Here is an 18,345-nt window from a genome sequence, read left to right on the forward strand (position 1 = left end):
TTTTTTTTAAGCAGCCATTTAAATTAACTAGTGCATCAACTGCCCATTCCAATTTTCAGTGACACTACTGCTTTAAGACTGTTAATAAATATAGTATGTCCATAAAATATTTTTGTCCATTTCTGTGTATTTGTAGCAGTAAAATGTTTCTCTAATTTAATTCCTCTACAGTCAGAGAACATACTTTGCCTGATTTCAGGACATTACACATACTGAGATTTGTTTTATGATCGACAACATAGTCTATCTTGGTGAATGGCCCAAGTGCATTTGGAAAAAATATGTAATTTGCTGTTAATGGATAGAATATTTTATAAGTGCCAAGTAGGTCAAACTAGTTGGTAGTGTTGTTCAAACTTCCTATATCCCTAAAGATTTTCTGTCTACTTGTTTTAGCTATTACTGAAAAGAGACATTGAAAGCTCCATGTACAATTGTGGATTTGTCCATTTCTTCTTGTAGCAGTTCCATGTTGTAATATCTTAAAGTCCTGTTATTGTTATATAAACCTTTAAACTGTTACGTTCTCTTGAAAAATTGATCCCATTATCATGATGAAAAGTCCTTCTTTATCCCTAATAATATTCATTGTTATAAGGACTGCTTTAATGTAAATATAACCATGTCAGCTTTCTTTTATTAGTGTTAAAATATCTCTTTCCATCCTTTCAGTTTGGGCCTATCTATGTTTCTATAATTAAAGTACATTTTTTATAGACAGAATAAAGTTGGGCCTTAGTTATTTTTTCCCCCCAAATCTGAAAATCCCTCCCTTTTGCTTGGAGTTATTAAGATACCTTATATTTAATGTAATTATTAAAATGATATGGTCTAAATCTACCATCTTTTGTTTTCTATTTGTCTCATCTGTTCTATGTTCTTTCTTTTTTGGTTTTTTACACTTTCTTGCTTTCTTTTGGATTATCTTATAATTTTTTACTTACTTTCCATTATTGGCCGACTACCCATATTGCTTTATTTTTTAATAGTTGCATTATTGTTTATATTTTATATCTTTAAGCTATCACAGTCTACATTCAAATAATATTATACATCATGAATAATTTAAAAATTTTACAGACTATATTTTCATTTCACTATATTCCCCCCCTCTGTTATTTGTGGCACTGCAATTACATACTTTACTTCTCCTCTGCGGTCAATCCCACAACATACTATTATTTTTCCTTTAAATAATCTAATACATCTTTTAAAAAGATTCAAAAAGTAAAACAGATTTAGAATTTATCTACTCTAAAATAATTATTTACACTGCTCTTCATCCTTTTGCAATACTGATTTTCATCAATTATTTTCCTTTTCTCCAAAGGACTTTTTAAAATATTACTTGTGATGCAGATCTGCAGGTAATGAATTCTCTCAACTTTTGTGCATCTGAAAACATCCTTATCTGAACTTCATTTTGAAATTTATTTTACTTAGTATAAAATTCTTGGTGACTTTTATTGATTTTCATTACTTTAAAGATGTCTTTTCATCATCTTCTAGTTTGCATAGTTTCTGAAGCAAAATCTGTTAACATTTTTATCTTTCCTTTCTGTATAAAATTAATCTTTTCACACTGGCTGCATTTAAGATTCTCTCTTTACCACTGGTTTTCAGCAATGTGATTATAATGTGTTTTGTGGTTTTCCTCTTTGGATCTGTAATTTTATAGTTTTTATCAAGTTAGGAAAATCTTTTGGCCATATTTCTTCAAATATTCTCCCCATTCCCTTCTCTGGGACTCTATACTTAAGTTAGGCTGCTTGATAGAGTCTCATAGCTCACCAATATTGTGTTAATTATTTTCAGTCCCTTTCTTGCCTTCATTTTTGACAGTTCCTTTTTGTCTTCAAGTTTATTCATCTCTTCTGCAATGTCTAATATCTGTGCATTGTTCATTTCAGAAAATGCATTTTTGAAATTGTATTTGAGCCTTTTTATATCTTTTATTTTCTTTGTCATAATCCCGTATTCTTCTACTTTTTTTTTTTTTTTTTGACATACTGAGCAGATTTATAAGGGCCGTTTTAACTTCCTTGCCTGCTAATTCCAACTCTGGGTCTATTTGGATTGATTGCTCAGTATCAATGAAACGTTCTTGCTTCTTTGCATGCTTGGTAATTTAGATGCAAGGCATTGTGAATTTTAATTAGTGTGTATTGGATTTTACAGTATTCCTTTAAATAGTTTAGGATTTTGTAGAATTACCATCTGATCCAGTAATTGGACTACTGGGTATTTACCCAAAGACTATGAAAACATTAATTTGAAAAGATATAAGCACCCCTATGCTTATTGCAGCCTTATTTACAATAGCCAATGATGGAAGCATACCAAGTGTCCATCCATAGATGAATGGATAAAGAAGATAGCGTGCGCGCGCGCGCACGCACACACACACACACACACACACACACACACAGAGGAATATAACTCAACCGGAAGAAAGGGATGGAATCTTGCCATTTGCAACAACATGGATGGACCTAAAGGGTATAATTCTAAGCAAACCAAGTCAGAGAAAGACAAATACCATATGATCTCACTCATATGTAGAATTCAAGAGATAAAACAAATAACAAAAAGAGACAAACAAGCAAAAGACTCTTAACTATAGAGCACAAATTGATGGTTACCAGAGAGGAGATGGGGGAGGGGGGAGTGGTGACATAGGTGAAGGGAATTAAGAATACACTTATCTTGATCAGCACTAAGTAATGTATAGAATAGCTGACTATATTGTACACCTGAGACTAACGTTTTATTTTAGTTAAACTAACTAAAATATGTTAACTATACTGGAATTTTTAAAAAAAGGAAAAGAAAAAAATAGAAAAAAGTAGTTTAGGATTTTGTTCTGGCATGAGTTATTTGTTAGATCATGTTCATAGCAGTCTTTAGTCTAGGGCTCATGACTACTAAGGCGATACCTGTTTACCTCAAGTAGTTGAGGTAAATTTACATTTACTAACATGAAAATAATTTCCAGGACACATTGTTGAGTAAAAAAGTCAAGTTGTCAACACAATGCAGAGTATAATACCATTCATGTAATATATTAAAAAGCCCATAAAACAATCCTAGTATTTCTACTCATACATAATACATACACAAAAAAAGTGACATAGAAAAATGATTATTACTCTGGTACATATCTCTGGGAAAGGGAGTGGCTGGAGGGAGAAGAGATAACAGAAAACACATGGAACCTTTAAATACAAGAATTTAATATTATGTGGCTAGAATGTTTTCATGTTAAAATACTTAAAAAGGAAATAATTTTAAAATTAAAAATAAGTATTATAAATAAGTATTTCTAAAAGGCAAGATTCTTCTTAAACACAATGTACACACAGCTCTTTAAGTAAGTCTAAAACTCAGAAACTTCTTTGTTGTTTCTGAGTTGTTCATGTGCAGATTTCACAAATTCACTGATGGCTACAAGACACCAACATTATGTGACACAGTTATCAGAAATACATTTTTATTCATCTATGTAGAAGCAACCCTTTCCTAAGACCACTCTATAATCTAATGGGTCACAAAACTTTGCTGGACCCTTTTCCCTATAAAGATCCTCTTGTCTCACTTTTTGATTAAAACCCTTTCTGAAAACTTTCAATGGGCAGGGTGGTGGGGAGAAAGTCTGGAAACCTATATTGCATCTTTTACACATTTCTGTGTCCTTAGAAAAAATGTTCCACTCAATAAGCCTTTCTTAATACTGTTCTCAAGAGTAACTTTTATCTTTGCACATCTTTAGGTAATCAATAGAAGCTATGTGCTATAAATGTTAAAATAAGATTTATTCTTTTATCATTGGAATGATGAAGACAAACTAGCTCAGCATTACACTTTACCCAAAAGTTTAATACAGTTAAACACTATCTTTAACCCTTACTTAGAGGCACATACACATCCACACAGACAAATGAAGAGACACACAATATCAGGTAAACTATAATAAAGGTGTGAGTAAAGCTTTTTCCTATGGCTCTGTCTTATTAATGAGGTAGGTACTCTCTGGGTTCTAATCTATCCCATTGTCCAGTGAAGTGTCACATGAACTTAATTACGGAACAGGGCAATCTTAGAAAATCCAAAAGAGAAAGTGAGAGACAAAGAGAAAACAAGAGAGCATACTCTGTGTAGATTTATATAGAAACTCAAAGGACAAATATATCTATAGTGAGAATTTCAATCATGGGTTGCTGGGCAGCCTTTTCTCAAAAGGCTCACCCCACCTTGATCTTTCTCTTATTAAAAGCTGAGGAGACCAACTCCGGGTTCTCTCTGTAAGACTTCCCATGAAAGACAACATTTCAACTCCAACAAGGAGAGAGCAAGCTGGTGTTTGCCAAGGAGAAACATTATGGGATCTTTCTCTTAATGTTGTTTAAAATGTGAATTTGTCTTTAAAATCCTCCACAGCTTGAGACCCGTTATTTCAGAGATCAGCAATGTAAACTCGCAAATGAGGTACATGATTTAGTCTTTGAGACACCTGAGGCTCCAGGGCATTTACTGTAATAGGTTTGTGAAATAAATGCATTGAGCTAAACCCTATGGTTTCTTGAAAATGAATATTATTATAAAATTTCAAACCAACAAATTAAGTGTGTTCGTATGTAATATACATATTTGAATCACATTACCACCTGCCTGTTGTGTCTATGCTAACTGATCAAAAGACATTCTCTCAATTATAATCTTCTTACCGTCCCCAACAGAAACCTACTACTTTGTTTATTTTGGACACTACAAAGTCAATCATTCTATTTTAGCATTATTCAAACTATGTTTAAAAAAATAAGAAAAATATCACATGTGCCAAGTGCAGATTTTAAGAAGCCTAGGGAAAAAAAAAAAAGAAGAAACTGACCTACTTTTCCTATGAACCTGGGATCCCGATAGTATAAAAAGAACTTAAAGGACCATAATACAATAACAATTTTAGAGGCACTTACACATTTAAAAAAGAGAATGATGAGGTTCATCTGTGATCCTTCGGTAAATGGTCAAAACCCCATCTTAGACTTCCTCTACTCAGTTTGTTCAGTTGTAACTCCATACTTTTACATTCTAAATTATTCCTTCTTTTCTGTTGTAACTGCTTATTAGTGAATACAGATTATCTGTGTGGTAACAGACAGCTCCCTTGAGTCTGGCTACATACCCAAAGCTGCTACTTTGATGATGATTGCTTGAATGTTAGATGATATCATCTCTCGGAGCAAATCTTCCTGGTTTCTCTGCCAAAGGTAAGCTAAAGGCTGAAGATTAAGCCTTTGACACCTATAAAAGAAAAAGAAAAAAATAGGATGATATCTTAATGTTCTATACTTGGATCCATAGCAATTACTTTGATTTTAAACATAATGCTTCTCTCAAGGATTTTAGCATTTAAAATGCTTTAAAAAACATGTTTTGCATAATGAAGTTTATATATACAACATAAACATATTTAATTTCCACAGGCTATGCATAAACAGATAAAAATGAAATCTTCAGGCAGATTAGAAATATTAATTTTAGTAAGGCTCTAAGTTTAGAAATCTATGCTAAAAAGCTTCCTATGCCAATGGATGATTATTCTTGTTTTGAGAACTTCTTTGGGTATCAAAACTGTGAAGCATATGCAAAATAGGCAAATCAACTTATCCTAATGAAAGAGTCACATATTGATTAAAGTTACAATACCTATGGTTACATGAACTATTGTTATCTACTAATTTAGACATTTTTAAAAAGAATTTGATTCTAGGTGAAAAAAAAGAACAAAAAGTACTATATACTGAGTACCAAATATGTTGTAGCCATTATGTTACATATTTTACATTATGGTGCAGTAGAAAGAATGAAAATTCGAGTCAAGACAAATGTGGATTTGAAACCTATTCCTACACTAACTGGCTACATGACTTTGACAAGGCAATGAAACTCTAGGTCTTTGGTTTCCTAGTTCATAAACAGGAACAAAAATATTTCCTTTCAAAGTTCTTGAGATTAAGAGTTTAAAAATTGAAGTCATCCTTTATTCCTTTTGTTTTGTTTGTTTTGTTTTTTCATATTTCTCATCCGATCTACTGCAATACAGGGTAGAATCATTCCTCACCAATACCACTGCGAACACCCTGGGCTGAGTCACCATTATCTTTTGTGTCAATATCCCCCTAACTTCTTTCCCTGCCTCTATCCTTACCCTTTTAAAATCAGTTTTCAATGCAGCAGCCTGTGTGATCCTTTTAAAATATAAAATAGATCATGGGATTGCTCTGCTCAAATCTTGACATCATTCCTTGTAAAAGTCCTCCAAGAGACCTGCATGGATCTCATTCTGGTTGGTTCTCACGCCTCATCTCCTACTAATTTCCCTTCACTCCAACCCATGACCCAGGACTTCCCACTCTTGTCTAATATACTAGACATGCTTCCTACCTTCTTCACTTGTTTCAAGCCTTTGCTTAAATGTCACTTCCTCGAGAAGGACTATAATTGATTAAAAGTAATACAAATAAAGAAAATAGTACAAATGCCTGGATAAAATAAATATTCAATAAGTGGTAGTCAAAGCCAAGCGACTTGCCCAAGACACAGCATAAGTGGCTAGAATCAGATTTCAAATTAAAAACATAGCTCTAAAACCCAGTATCTGTAAGTTTGTTTGGCTGAGTTTTCTAGCCCACAATGATCTCCTTTTCTCTCAGAAAATCCCAATACTTAGTAAATACATGTGCCACATGTTTGGTCATTTACTCATACATGGCCTTAAAAATATCACTATTTTTAGGGATGCCTGGGTAGCTCAGTCAGTTGAGTGTCCAACTCTTGATTTTGGCTCAGGTCATGGTCTCGCAGTTTGTGGGTTCAAGCCCCATGTCAGTCTCCATGCTGACAGTGTGGAGCTTGCTTGGGATTCTCTCTCTCTCTGTCCTTCCTTCCCTCTCTATCAAAATAAATAAACTTAAAAAAACATATGTATCACAATTGCAGTTAATAAACACAAAAATAATAAAATTGAAACTACCCATATAACAAAAGTATTATAATTCTAGCTGTCCTCTTACCAGTGTTTAATGCCTACCATTCAAACTGGGCTCTCTACCTCTTCTAAGATTTTTTTTAATTGAAAAAACTTTATTCCTCTTTATTGTATCTTTATTGTAAAATTCTTTGTTGTTGCTTTGGTAACCAAAAACTTTTGACTATTTCTAGACTTAAGTCAAACTTTTTTTTTTTACCTATTTAAATTCTTTTTTTTTTTTTTTATTTCTAGGAGACAGAGAGAGAGACAGCATGAGCAGGGGAGGGTCAGAGAGAGAGGGGGTCATAGACTGAAACAGGCTCCAGGCTCTGAGCTGGCAGTCAGCACAGAGCCCGACGCGGGGCTCGAACCCACGAACCGTGAGATCATGACCTAAGCGAAAGTCGGACGCTTAACCAACTAAGCCACCCAGGTGCCCCTACCTATTTAAATTCTTTAACAGTTCAAAATATCAAGATTCAATTATACTTCCTCTATAAGTCACTATTGCATTTGAGCTGTGACATTTATGAAATATTTTATATCTTGAAAGTACACTGATGCAATACCAACTACAAATGGAAGACAGCCTAATTGAAAACTGAGTTTATTATAAACCAATGGACTCCCAGTAACATTGCTTTAACATTTCTAAGGATAAAATTATTGGAGATATGTCTAATGGTATAAAATCTGGGTATTTTAACCATGTGTTGAAGTGTACCTGAGACTGTTTTAAGAAAAATCTTGCTCTATCTATGGGTATGCTACGGAACTTTCTCCCATATAGATGTAAAGCAGCCTCTTAATCAAGAGCACATTTTCATTTGGCTTTTAACTTTCATAAATAAATGTCAGCCCCATCTACAATTTGGCTACCCATTAAACTATGTGGGCTTGAACTTATTAAAAAACACAGATTTGTACACTAAATAATTCTCAGAGAATATGACCTAAAACTTGATGAAAATAGTATTTCTAACATATGGTTTAAGGGATATGCAATCCATATCCATCTGTAGGTCAGTTGTTCTCAAATGTAGGCAAGCAGAATGTAAGGAAATCTTTTTCAAGACCTCTCCCACTTCCACCTCCACTCTCTCTTCTCCAGAGATACATACCCCAAAATATGAAATCATCATAGTCCTCTTCTCTTAATTATGCTTTGTCTTATATTTCCTCCATTTACTTTAAAAATTTTGGATTTTTAAAAATGTTTTACATTTAATTAATTAATTAATTAATTATGTAAGTAACCTCTACATCCAACACCCTGAGATCAAGAGTCACATGCTCTTCCAACTGAGCCAGCCAGGCATCCCTAAAAAGTTTGGATTTTTGACTGCCTTAAGTTCACTGTAGAACTAGAAACAAAATAAATGCAATAAAAAAATAAAACAAATTTTCAAGTCAATTAATATGCAAGTTTCTGATGTGATACTCAATATGAAGTTTCTATGCCAAGAATGTGAAACAATTATACAAATACAGTCCTTATCTGATTTCCATTTATCCTTTTTAATAGCAAATTTACTTATTTTTAGGTCAAGTAGTATGCAACATTACTACTGGAATCCACATTTTCTTTTTGCTGATATAATTATGTGTAAAGTCTCTATACAGTATTTTATTTATCCAAATAAACTAAAAATGAAAAATAAATTCAGGTGATATGCCAAGTGAACATTAAATAATCAATATTATCATTTGACTTTATGGTTTTTGAATAGATCAATTGGTATTTGGAGATACAATATTTTAATACCCTTAGAGGGTGAGGAAGATGGAGAGAGCAATAATCTAAAAAGTCTTTGAAAGTTGAATGACTTTATATATAAGTATTTTAATCACATGAATATTTTTGGCCAAGGACTGAATTCTAAGGACTAAAGAAGGAAAGATTCCCTAATAAGCTTTTTCTTTCTTTAAAATAACACTGCTCCTGTTAGTTAGCTCCTGTTATTAGCTCCTGAGTTTTATTACAAATGATGATGAGTTAAAAGGTATTAAAAATGTATGCTGATTCAGATAAGGTATCACTGAAAATAAAACTTTTGATTTTAAAAGTCTCTGTCTTGATTTTCCATTATAAAGAGTTTATTTTTCCTTATAGTAAGTAAGCTGGAATTTTCTCCATATGTGATATCAGGATTGAAAAAAAATAAACTTTTATTACTTTGGTAATATAGTTAGTTCCATGAAGTATGTAGAATACCAAATTCTATTTATTATTTGGATACAATTGTGTTTTCATTTATTCACATACTTAAAATACATGTAATTTTTTTAAAAAAAGGAGAAATGAATGCTCTCTTACACATTTTCTACTCGAACACGCTGGTAGTCAGAAAGTATAGCACCTACGGATATCCCCTCTACTTGTTCTTTTTCCTGAAAATAAAAGAAAAAATAGAACTTTAAAAATAAATAAACATGTGGCTATGCACCATGCTCTGAAAATTATAAAAGAACTGTGTCTCATCTAGAAAACCATTTTGAAGCAGAATAATTTATGAAAATGCAATCCACATGAAAAATAAATACATATATTTAAGTCATACTCTCAACTGTGTGGAAAATAATTTAAAATCCAAATAACTAGAGACCATTTTCCATGAAGAAGTCAAAGGTTTAGACAGTACTTTCAAAATGTCTTCTCACTAAACATATTTTCCAAGATTCAATGATGTTCAGGTAAAATTTTTGAGAAATTTCTATTTTTTTCAGACTGGATAACTTAATTAATTAATAATTTTTATTTATTTTTGAGAATGAGAGACAGAACACAAGCAGGGGAGGAGCAGAGAGAGACAGAATCTAAAGCAGCCTCCAGGCTCTGCACCATCAGCGCAAGGCTCAACGCGGGGCTTGACCTCACGAACTGAGAGATTATGACGTGAGCCGAAGTTGGAAGCTTAACCGACTGAGAAACCCAGGCACCCCAGACTGAATAACTTAAAAAAAAAAAAAAAAGCAATGGTATAAGTAAAAAGGGACACAATAATATATATAATTTATAATATATATATTATATATATATTATATATATAATAATAATATCCATTACCTGGATAACAGTTTAGCACAGTGAATAAAAAATTCTATGGTGAGAAGGAAGCAATGGACTGCCATCAGCAGAGTTACAACTGAGACTATCCAGCACTACATCGAGCAGAATCTCATAGGGAGGAGGACTAGTCTATCCAGTGTGCTCATTAAAGAAGTGGAGGAAATGTAAAGTCAAATATGATCAAGTTTGCAAATGATACAAAGCGAGGATGGATAAGAAAAAAGAAAGGAGAAAAGAAGATTAAACATGTACATGAATGGATATGGAGAATTTGGGGATTTGGAAGGACAGGTTTAAGATAAGACTTAATAAGTGTTAACATAGTACACTTAAGGAAGAATAATGTATAATACAGGTATACACTAGGGATCTGTTATCTAGAAAACAAATATGAAGAAAGTGAGTAGGGAGTAATTACTAACAACAAACTGAATAGAAATTCCCTGAATAGGCATAAAAGAAAGTCCATCCTGGTATATGATGTACAGAAGAAACTACTTAAGAAAGACGACTTCATTATTAATACTTTTTCCATACTTGGAAATCTACAAAGAAAAGCAATAGTGTTTCACATAAAAACATATGTAATACTTTGAGGCATATTGAAATAACTAGAGGGTCCTAATAGGATGCCATCATAAACAAAATGTGCACCAGGAATCTCTTATGTCTTTTGAGATAAAGACAATTTAAAGTTTCTCCTCCAAAATGAGAAATACCTGCCCAAACAGCCCCAAAATAAAATGATTCTATTAGATAAGGTTTACAGGAAAAAAAGCTATTTCCTGTACTTTCCTAGTTTAGCAATTTCATGAGAGAATTTACTTATAACTTTTCCCTTCACTTCCTAGCCATTTTCTTTTCATAAAAGTCACTGTATTCATTAGAAAAAGTCAAGGCATAGTGTTCCTAAATAAATACAAATATGGCAGATGCCTGTGTGGCTCAGTCAGTTAAGGGTCTGTCATCCAACTCTCCTCTTAGGTCATGATCTCCAGGTTCATGGGATCGAGCCCTGCATTGGGCTCTGTACTGAAAGTGAAGAGCCAGCTTGGGATTCTGTCTCCCTCTCTCTGTCCCTCCCTGTCTCTCTCTTAAACTTAAAAAAAAAAATGCAAATATGGCATAGATCACAGAGTAGTGAATAGTGATATCAAAAGATCAAAATCATTTCTATTCCTATACCATATAGTTGTTTGTATGAAGTTCTGCCCTAAGAAAATATAAAATACTGAATTTATATATGTACATGGGTATATTTCTCTATACATCAAAGAAACAAAGATAAGAACCACTGGTATTCTTTTTTAACTAAGTCATGCCATTGTTAAAACAAAAATTGGCATTTACAATCCATTTAAAATGTGCTATCATTCTACAATTCTCATTTAATGCTCACCACAACCCTAAAATGGTTATTATGTAATTATTTTTAGTCTACATACTTTCTCTGGAATTCTCTTCTATTTCCATCTCTTTTATCTTCTTTTTAATAATGCCTAACTAATCAGCTCTAGAATCATATACCTAACTGAATTTGGACTCTTCTTCCAAACTAGGCCTAAATAGAGATTATTCATTTTTTAATGTGAGAATCTTTTTCTATTAATTAAAAAAAAAATTAATTCCAGCATAGTTAACATACAGTATTACATTAGTTTCAGTGGTGCGATATAGTGATTCAACAGTTTCATATATTACTCAGTGCCCATTGAGGTAAGTGTATTCTTTAATCCCCTTCACCTATTTCACCCCACCCCCTGTAGCCATCTGGTTGTTCTCTATAGTTGAGTCCACCCGGGGATTTGTCTGTTTTTTTCTTTTTCCCATTGGTTCATTTGTTTTCTTTCTTAAATTCTACATATGAGTGAAATCATATGGTATTTATGTCTTTCTCTGACTAGCTCATTTCCCTTAGCATTATACTCTCTAGCTCCATCCATGTTGTTGCAAATGGCAAGATTTCATTCTCCTTTATGGCCAAATACACACACACACACACACACACACACACACACACACACATATAGAAATACATTATACACACACACACACAATCTTTTTCCATTTATTTATTGATGGACAGTTGGGTCGCTTCCATAGTTTGGTTACTGTAAATAATGCTGCAATAAATACAGGGGTGCATATATCCCTTCAAATTAATGTTTTCATATTCTTTGGGTAAATACCCCCTAGTACAAATACTGGATCATAGAGTAGTTCAATTTTTAATTTTTTGAGGAACCTCCATACTGTCTTCCATAGTGGCTGCACTGGTGAATAGTGCATTATCTTACCAATAATGCAAGAGGGGAAAAAGAGCCCTTTTCCTCTACAGACTGACCAACACTTATTTCTTGAGGTTTTGATTTTAGCCATTCTGATAGGTGTGAGGTGACATCTCATTATAGTTTTGATGTACATTTCCCTGATGATGAGTGATGTTGAGCATCTTTTCATGTGTCTGGCCATTGGCCATATGGATATCTTCTCTGGAGAAACATCTGTTCATGTCTTCTGCCCATTTTTTAAAATGTTTATTTGAGAGAGAGAGAGAGAGTGAGTAAGCATGAGCAAGGAAGGGACAGAGAGAGGGAGACAAAAAATCCAAGCAGGCTCTGTGCTGTTAGCACAAAGCACAATGTAGAGCTTGAACTCACGAACCATGAGTTCATGGCCTGAGCCAAAGTTGGAGGTCCAATCGACTGAGCCACCCAGGCGTCCCTTCTGTCCACTTTTTAATTTGATTGTTGTTATTTTTCTTTTGGGTGTTGTATTGTATAAGTTCTTTATGTAATTTGGATACTAATGCGCTTTATCAGATATGTCATTTGCAAATATCTTCTCCCATTCAGTAGGTTGCCTTTTAGTTTTATTGGTGATCTTCTTTGCCATGCAGAAGCTTTTTATTTATTACTTTTTAAGATTTTATTTTTAAGTAATCTCTATACCCAACGTGGGGCCTGAACTCACAACCCTGAGATCAAGAATCACATGCTCTACTGATTCAATCAGTCAGGCACCCCAGAAGTGTTTTATTTTGATATAGTCCCAATTGCTTCTTTCTGCTTTTGTTTCCCTTGCCTCAGGAGACATATCTAGAAAGGTGTTGCTGTGACCAATGTCAGAGAAATTACTGCCTGTGCTCTCATGTAGTATTTTTATGGTTTCAGGTCTTGCATTAGGTCCTTCATTCATTTTGAGTTTATTTTTGCGCATGGTATAAAAAGTGGTCCAGTTTGTTCTTTTGCATGTATATATCCAGTTTTCCAACACCATTTGTTGAAGAGATTGTCTTTTAATGTGAGAATTTTTATTTTGACAAATAAATACTGTGTAAAAAATTTTAACTTAAAAAAAGAAGCAAGTAAAAATTAATGTTTACAAATTATTGTACAAATAATACAACAGTACAAGGGTTAAAATTTTCAAAGAGGAAAAATTTTTAAAAAATGTCCAATTGTATAAAGGCTCTTCCCTTGCAGGAAACAGGGATAAAGCTGAAGACTCAGTTTCACTTTGCTCCTGAAAAATGTAGAAAATAACTTAGAATAAAGAGTTGAGGTCTAATGCTAGGAACCCACGATGTGTACCTGCCTACTCTTAATCTGACGAAAGTTCACAACCAGAGTGCCAGGCAGAGCTGATGGTAGGATAGGCAAGTTCTCTATCTGGGAGTCCATAATCTAAATATAGATCTACCTAATGACCTGTTCAACAATCAGGATTACTGCTACCCATTAAAAATCCAGCCCTTCCACCTACTAGCTCGGTGATTTTGAACAAGTTACATAATTTCTCTGTGTTTCAGTTTCCTTATTCATAGAGAGGATAATAATAGTTCCTGTTTTCTAGGGTTACTGTGAAAACTGAGTAAAATAATCCAGATCAGTAACAGTAAGCACTCAGTAAATATGTTGTGTCATTATCATAATCTTCTTCCTTATGACTACTACTTCTATACTTTGGTTACTATTTCTAGTATTACTGCTACTGACCACCACCAGCACCATCCACTCCGAGTACTACTACGGAATGAAGGCCTAACTTGACAGACAAAACCCTTCATTCCTAGACATTAACTTCTTGCTAATTATCACTCCTCAACTCTAGCCTACTAACTGTGATGGTTAATTTTATTTGTTAACTTGACTGGGCTGGTAAAATGTTATTTCTGTGAGGATATTTCAGGAAGAGGTTATAATTTGAATTGTTAGAGCTGAGTAAAGAAGATAGCCTTAGTCAAAGAGGTGGGCATCATCCAATCCACTGAGGGCCTGAACAGAACTAAAAGGCAGAGGAAGGGTGAATTTACTTTGTTTGAGCAGGGACTTCCCTCTTCTCGTGTCCTTAGACATCATCACTCCTGGTTCTCGGGCCATAGAACTTGCACTGAAATTTACATCATTGGCTGCCTTGGTTCTGAGGCCTTTGGGTTTGGACTGGAACCATATCACCAGTGCTCTGGGGTCTCCAGTTTGTAGATGGCACATCCTCCATAATCCTCCATAATCAGATGATAGTCTCTCATAATAAATCTCTTTCTAACATCTTTATGTATCCCTAGTTCTCTGTTTCTCTAGAGTGCCATGACTAATATATAACTCTTAACACTCAACTCTGCAGTCCAGATACAAGAAACTTTTCCAACATAGTGGGTCCTGAATAATCCAAGGGTAAGTTAAGACTTCTGTTTAATCCTTAAACATTCAGAACATACCACTAACTTCGACGAAGCCAAAACAGATCTTTAAAGATAAAGATCTAAGACAGTCCATTTACTCTGTAAAAAAATTTAAAGCTAATAAGCTCAGGCCTTGACCCATGACCTATATCAATTGGGGGGAAAAGTCACTAAATTAATAATAGTAGCAAAATAGCAGCAGTGGAAGTGTCAACAGAGAAACAAAAAGAAAATGACTCCTAGAATCAAAGATGAACTGAGGCTGCATGAAGATATAGCCAAATAAATCACCTGGTGCCATAATAGAAATAAAAAATGGCTGTGCTGCAGAAAATAATTAACATAGAATGTGGGGCCCTGAAGTCTGGCCACATTCAAACCAACTTCCTATGATCTGATTCTATGCCCACTAAGCAAACTTTAGACTCTAATTTAGGTTGCCTTGTTACTTTCAAACCCAGAAAGATTATGCTAATCCATCAAAACAATCATTCTCATCCTTTTAACACAAATGGTCTACATTACAAATGAGTGAATTGACATTCTGGCTTACACATTAGTCTTAAAGGAATTTGGTTTATATTAATCTATACGAGAGAGACTGAGAACATCTTGGTACATTGTCAAAATCAAATCTCCAGCCTGGAGAGCTATACCACATTGCTCACCAAGTACTATTATAAAGCTAAACCAGTCATTTAACCCTCTCCAGCAATAATGGTAACTGTCATTGTTCTTTAATTGTTCATGTAAGCAACAAAATAAGGGGCTGATATACAAGGGATGGACAGCAGTATAGAGTAGTTGCAGTTGAAAGCACATATCAAGAAGTGGAAGGAAAAAAGGCTGCAAAATGCAGCCTGGGAACAGACTGTTGAGCAATGTGGCCTGCATCCAGAAGGCAAGGGAGAACTCTTCCCAGTAGGAGTTGTTGTTTTTTTAAATTATCTCTATTGAGGTGCAATTTACATATAATAAACTATCCATTTAAAGTACACAATTCAATGAGTTTTAACAAATGTGTGTTTATCAGTAAAACTGCCACCACAATCAAGATACAAATCATTTTGGTTTTACCAGAAAGATACCTTGTGCCTCTTTGGAGCCCAACCATTCCTTCACTCCTGGCTTCAGGCAACTACTAACGTGCTTTAGGTCATCACACATTAGTATCACAAAATACATATCCTTTTGTTTCTGGCTTCTTTCACTCAGTTTAACTTTGAGATTAATCCATGTTGTGTGTATCCATAGCTCATTCCTTTGTGTTCCATTTTAATCCATTGTACAGACCATACCACATTTGTTTACCCATTCTTTTGTTTATGGATATTTGCGTTGCTTCTATTTATTCTTGTGAATAAAGCTGCTACAAATTTTCCTAAATGTCTTTGTGTGAATATATACTTTGTTTCTCTTGGATCATGCTAAGGATTTAAGAAGTAAGATATGATCATATCCACAAGCAGAAAGATGAGACTGGTTGACAGTGTTAAGGGTACACAAGAGAGTAGAGAAAAGAGAAGGAGCTCAGTCTGAAAGAACTGAAGAATGGAGATAAGAAGCTCAATTCCAAAAACATTTCAGAGACAAAATTAATAACATTTGGCAACCATCAGCACAAAGACAAGAAGCACATACAAAAGGTGGAACTAATGATTCCACCTTAAGTGACTATTAGCTAATAAAGGAACTACATGTCTTAAAACAAGATACTGAGTTTATTTAGCTTTGTATATGCTTTTCAGTTTGTTAGCTAGGTATCCAAAGTAGAAAGGCTATTAGGTGTATTGAATACTCTGGTGCTCAAGAGAATATAGAGAAAGATGTGGGTGTTATCTGCATACACGAGAACTTGAAATCACAGGAACAAACAAGAATCCCAAGAAGCAGGACACAGAGCAAGAAGAAGGCTCAATGTGGAAGAGTGGTCATGATAATAAGACACACAGCAAGGACAGAGTAATGATGTGTGCATAAATAGAATTTGGATGAAAAAGAAAGATAAAGTAACAATATTACCAAGTACCTAGTATATGCCAAAATTTGTGCTAGGTAATTTGTATATCTTATCTTGGCTATTCCTTATAGCAATCCAAAATACCATTAAACTGATTTTATATATGGAAAAATAAGATTATCTCATTAGGTTGACACAGCTGGTCAGTAGAACAAGCAGTCTTTGACATTAAGGACTGTCTGCCAACCACACCTGTGCTCTTGCTTATATACATACTACCACATTCTGCAGAAACTTCAACAGAACCACTGTGTTTTAAAATTAAGAAGTTAGTTATGACTACCGTGGGGAAAGTTGAAGTTCATGTTTGATGAAAGCAAGAACAAAATATGTGATAAAAAAACACTGCCAAATTCTTCAAAAAATGAATTTCAGATCCTCAGTAAAATGAATGATTAATCAAACAACGAATATCTATTGCTAAGTTGAACACAATCCATAGAATTTTGAGAGCGAATACATAACAAATTACATTCCTGTCATCAAGATGACCAAAGGCAGAGAGAAAAAAAGAAAATAATAATGTCAGCGATAGAGAAGTTAGAAAGAAAGATTTGTTCCTAAATAGCTGAGCACATTGCTAAGCCACAGTTGCTCTCAGACACAAGTGGACACTACTCAGCTTAAAACATTATCACTATCAATGATGGATGTGTTAGTTCAACTGAGGAAATAATAGTCAGCAATGGCACCACTAAGTATGAGAAACAGCAGTGTATAATAACCATTAAACATTTATATTACTACTACTCTTAACAATGCTCCAAGGTAGACTATCATCGTCTTCTTTGTTTTGTAGATAAAAAAATGCTAAAACATATTTACAAAGTCAGCTCTGTCCAGATTAGGTTAAGTAGACATCACAGGACCATTTGTTGCTTAGATTACTCCTTTCCCTAAGCTCTGTCAATGTGAGACACACCTGTAAGACTGTTGAGAAGCTAGTCCATGCAGCTGTCTGACCAGTAAAGCCAATCATAACAATAGAGAGGGCATTTGCAAAAGCAAACATACTCACAAACTGGTACAAACACAGCTTCATTATTACTAACATGTGGTATCATCTATACCAGCAAGAGTACAGGTGTGGTTGGCAGACAGGTATCAATAAAAAACAAATTAGCAAGGTAGAAGACATACCAAAGATCAAAATTTCTATCATTCTAAGTAGTCAGCAAACTGTTCAATATCATTTTTTTATGTAGAGAATTCTCCCCACCAGTAGTCACTGTCAAATTTCTGTGTACATTCCGTCCTGTTCCACTGATCTGTTTATGGGGTCAGCACCACATTGTTTTCATTACAACATCTTCAGAATATGTCTGAATACTTGTTACTGCATGACTAATCCTTGTCTTTTTCAGTCAGGAGATATTAGTGAGCTTCTTTGACTTTTCAGCAATTATATATTACATATCTGCACTAAACTCTTAAGACAGAGGATTGCGGTTTGGACTTCAGCATTTATTATTTTTTTTTAAGTTTCTGAGAGAAAGAAAGAGAGGGCACACATGAACAAGTGTGGGAGGGGCAGAGGGAGA

At 34.1% G+C, this 18,345-nt stretch overlaps 1 protein-coding gene across 1 annotated transcript in view; it reads right to left on the minus strand.

The window, feature by feature from the left end:
* DPH6 (diphthamine biosynthesis 6) overlaps positions 1-18,345 on the minus strand; it is an 87,163-nt gene that overhangs the window by 65,362 nt on the left and 3,456 nt on the right. Inside the window, exons 2-3 of the mRNA XM_039247268.1 lie at positions 9,348-9,421; positions 5,183-5,301 (exon numbers count right to left, since the gene is read on the minus strand). Coding sequence (XP_039103199.1) covers positions 5,183-5,231 — 49 coding nt within the window. The 5' untranslated portion in view covers positions 5,232-5,301; positions 9,348-9,421. The remainder of the gene's footprint in view (positions 1-5,182; positions 5,302-9,347; positions 9,422-18,345) is intronic.

This window comes from Hyaena hyaena, unplaced genomic scaffold (genome assembly GCF_003009895.1).
Source record: "Hyaena hyaena isolate Hyena2069 unplaced genomic scaffold, ASM300989v1 scaffold_292, whole genome shotgun sequence".
Taxonomy (NCBI): Eukaryota; Metazoa; Chordata; class Mammalia; order Carnivora; family Hyaenidae; genus Hyaena; species Hyaena hyaena.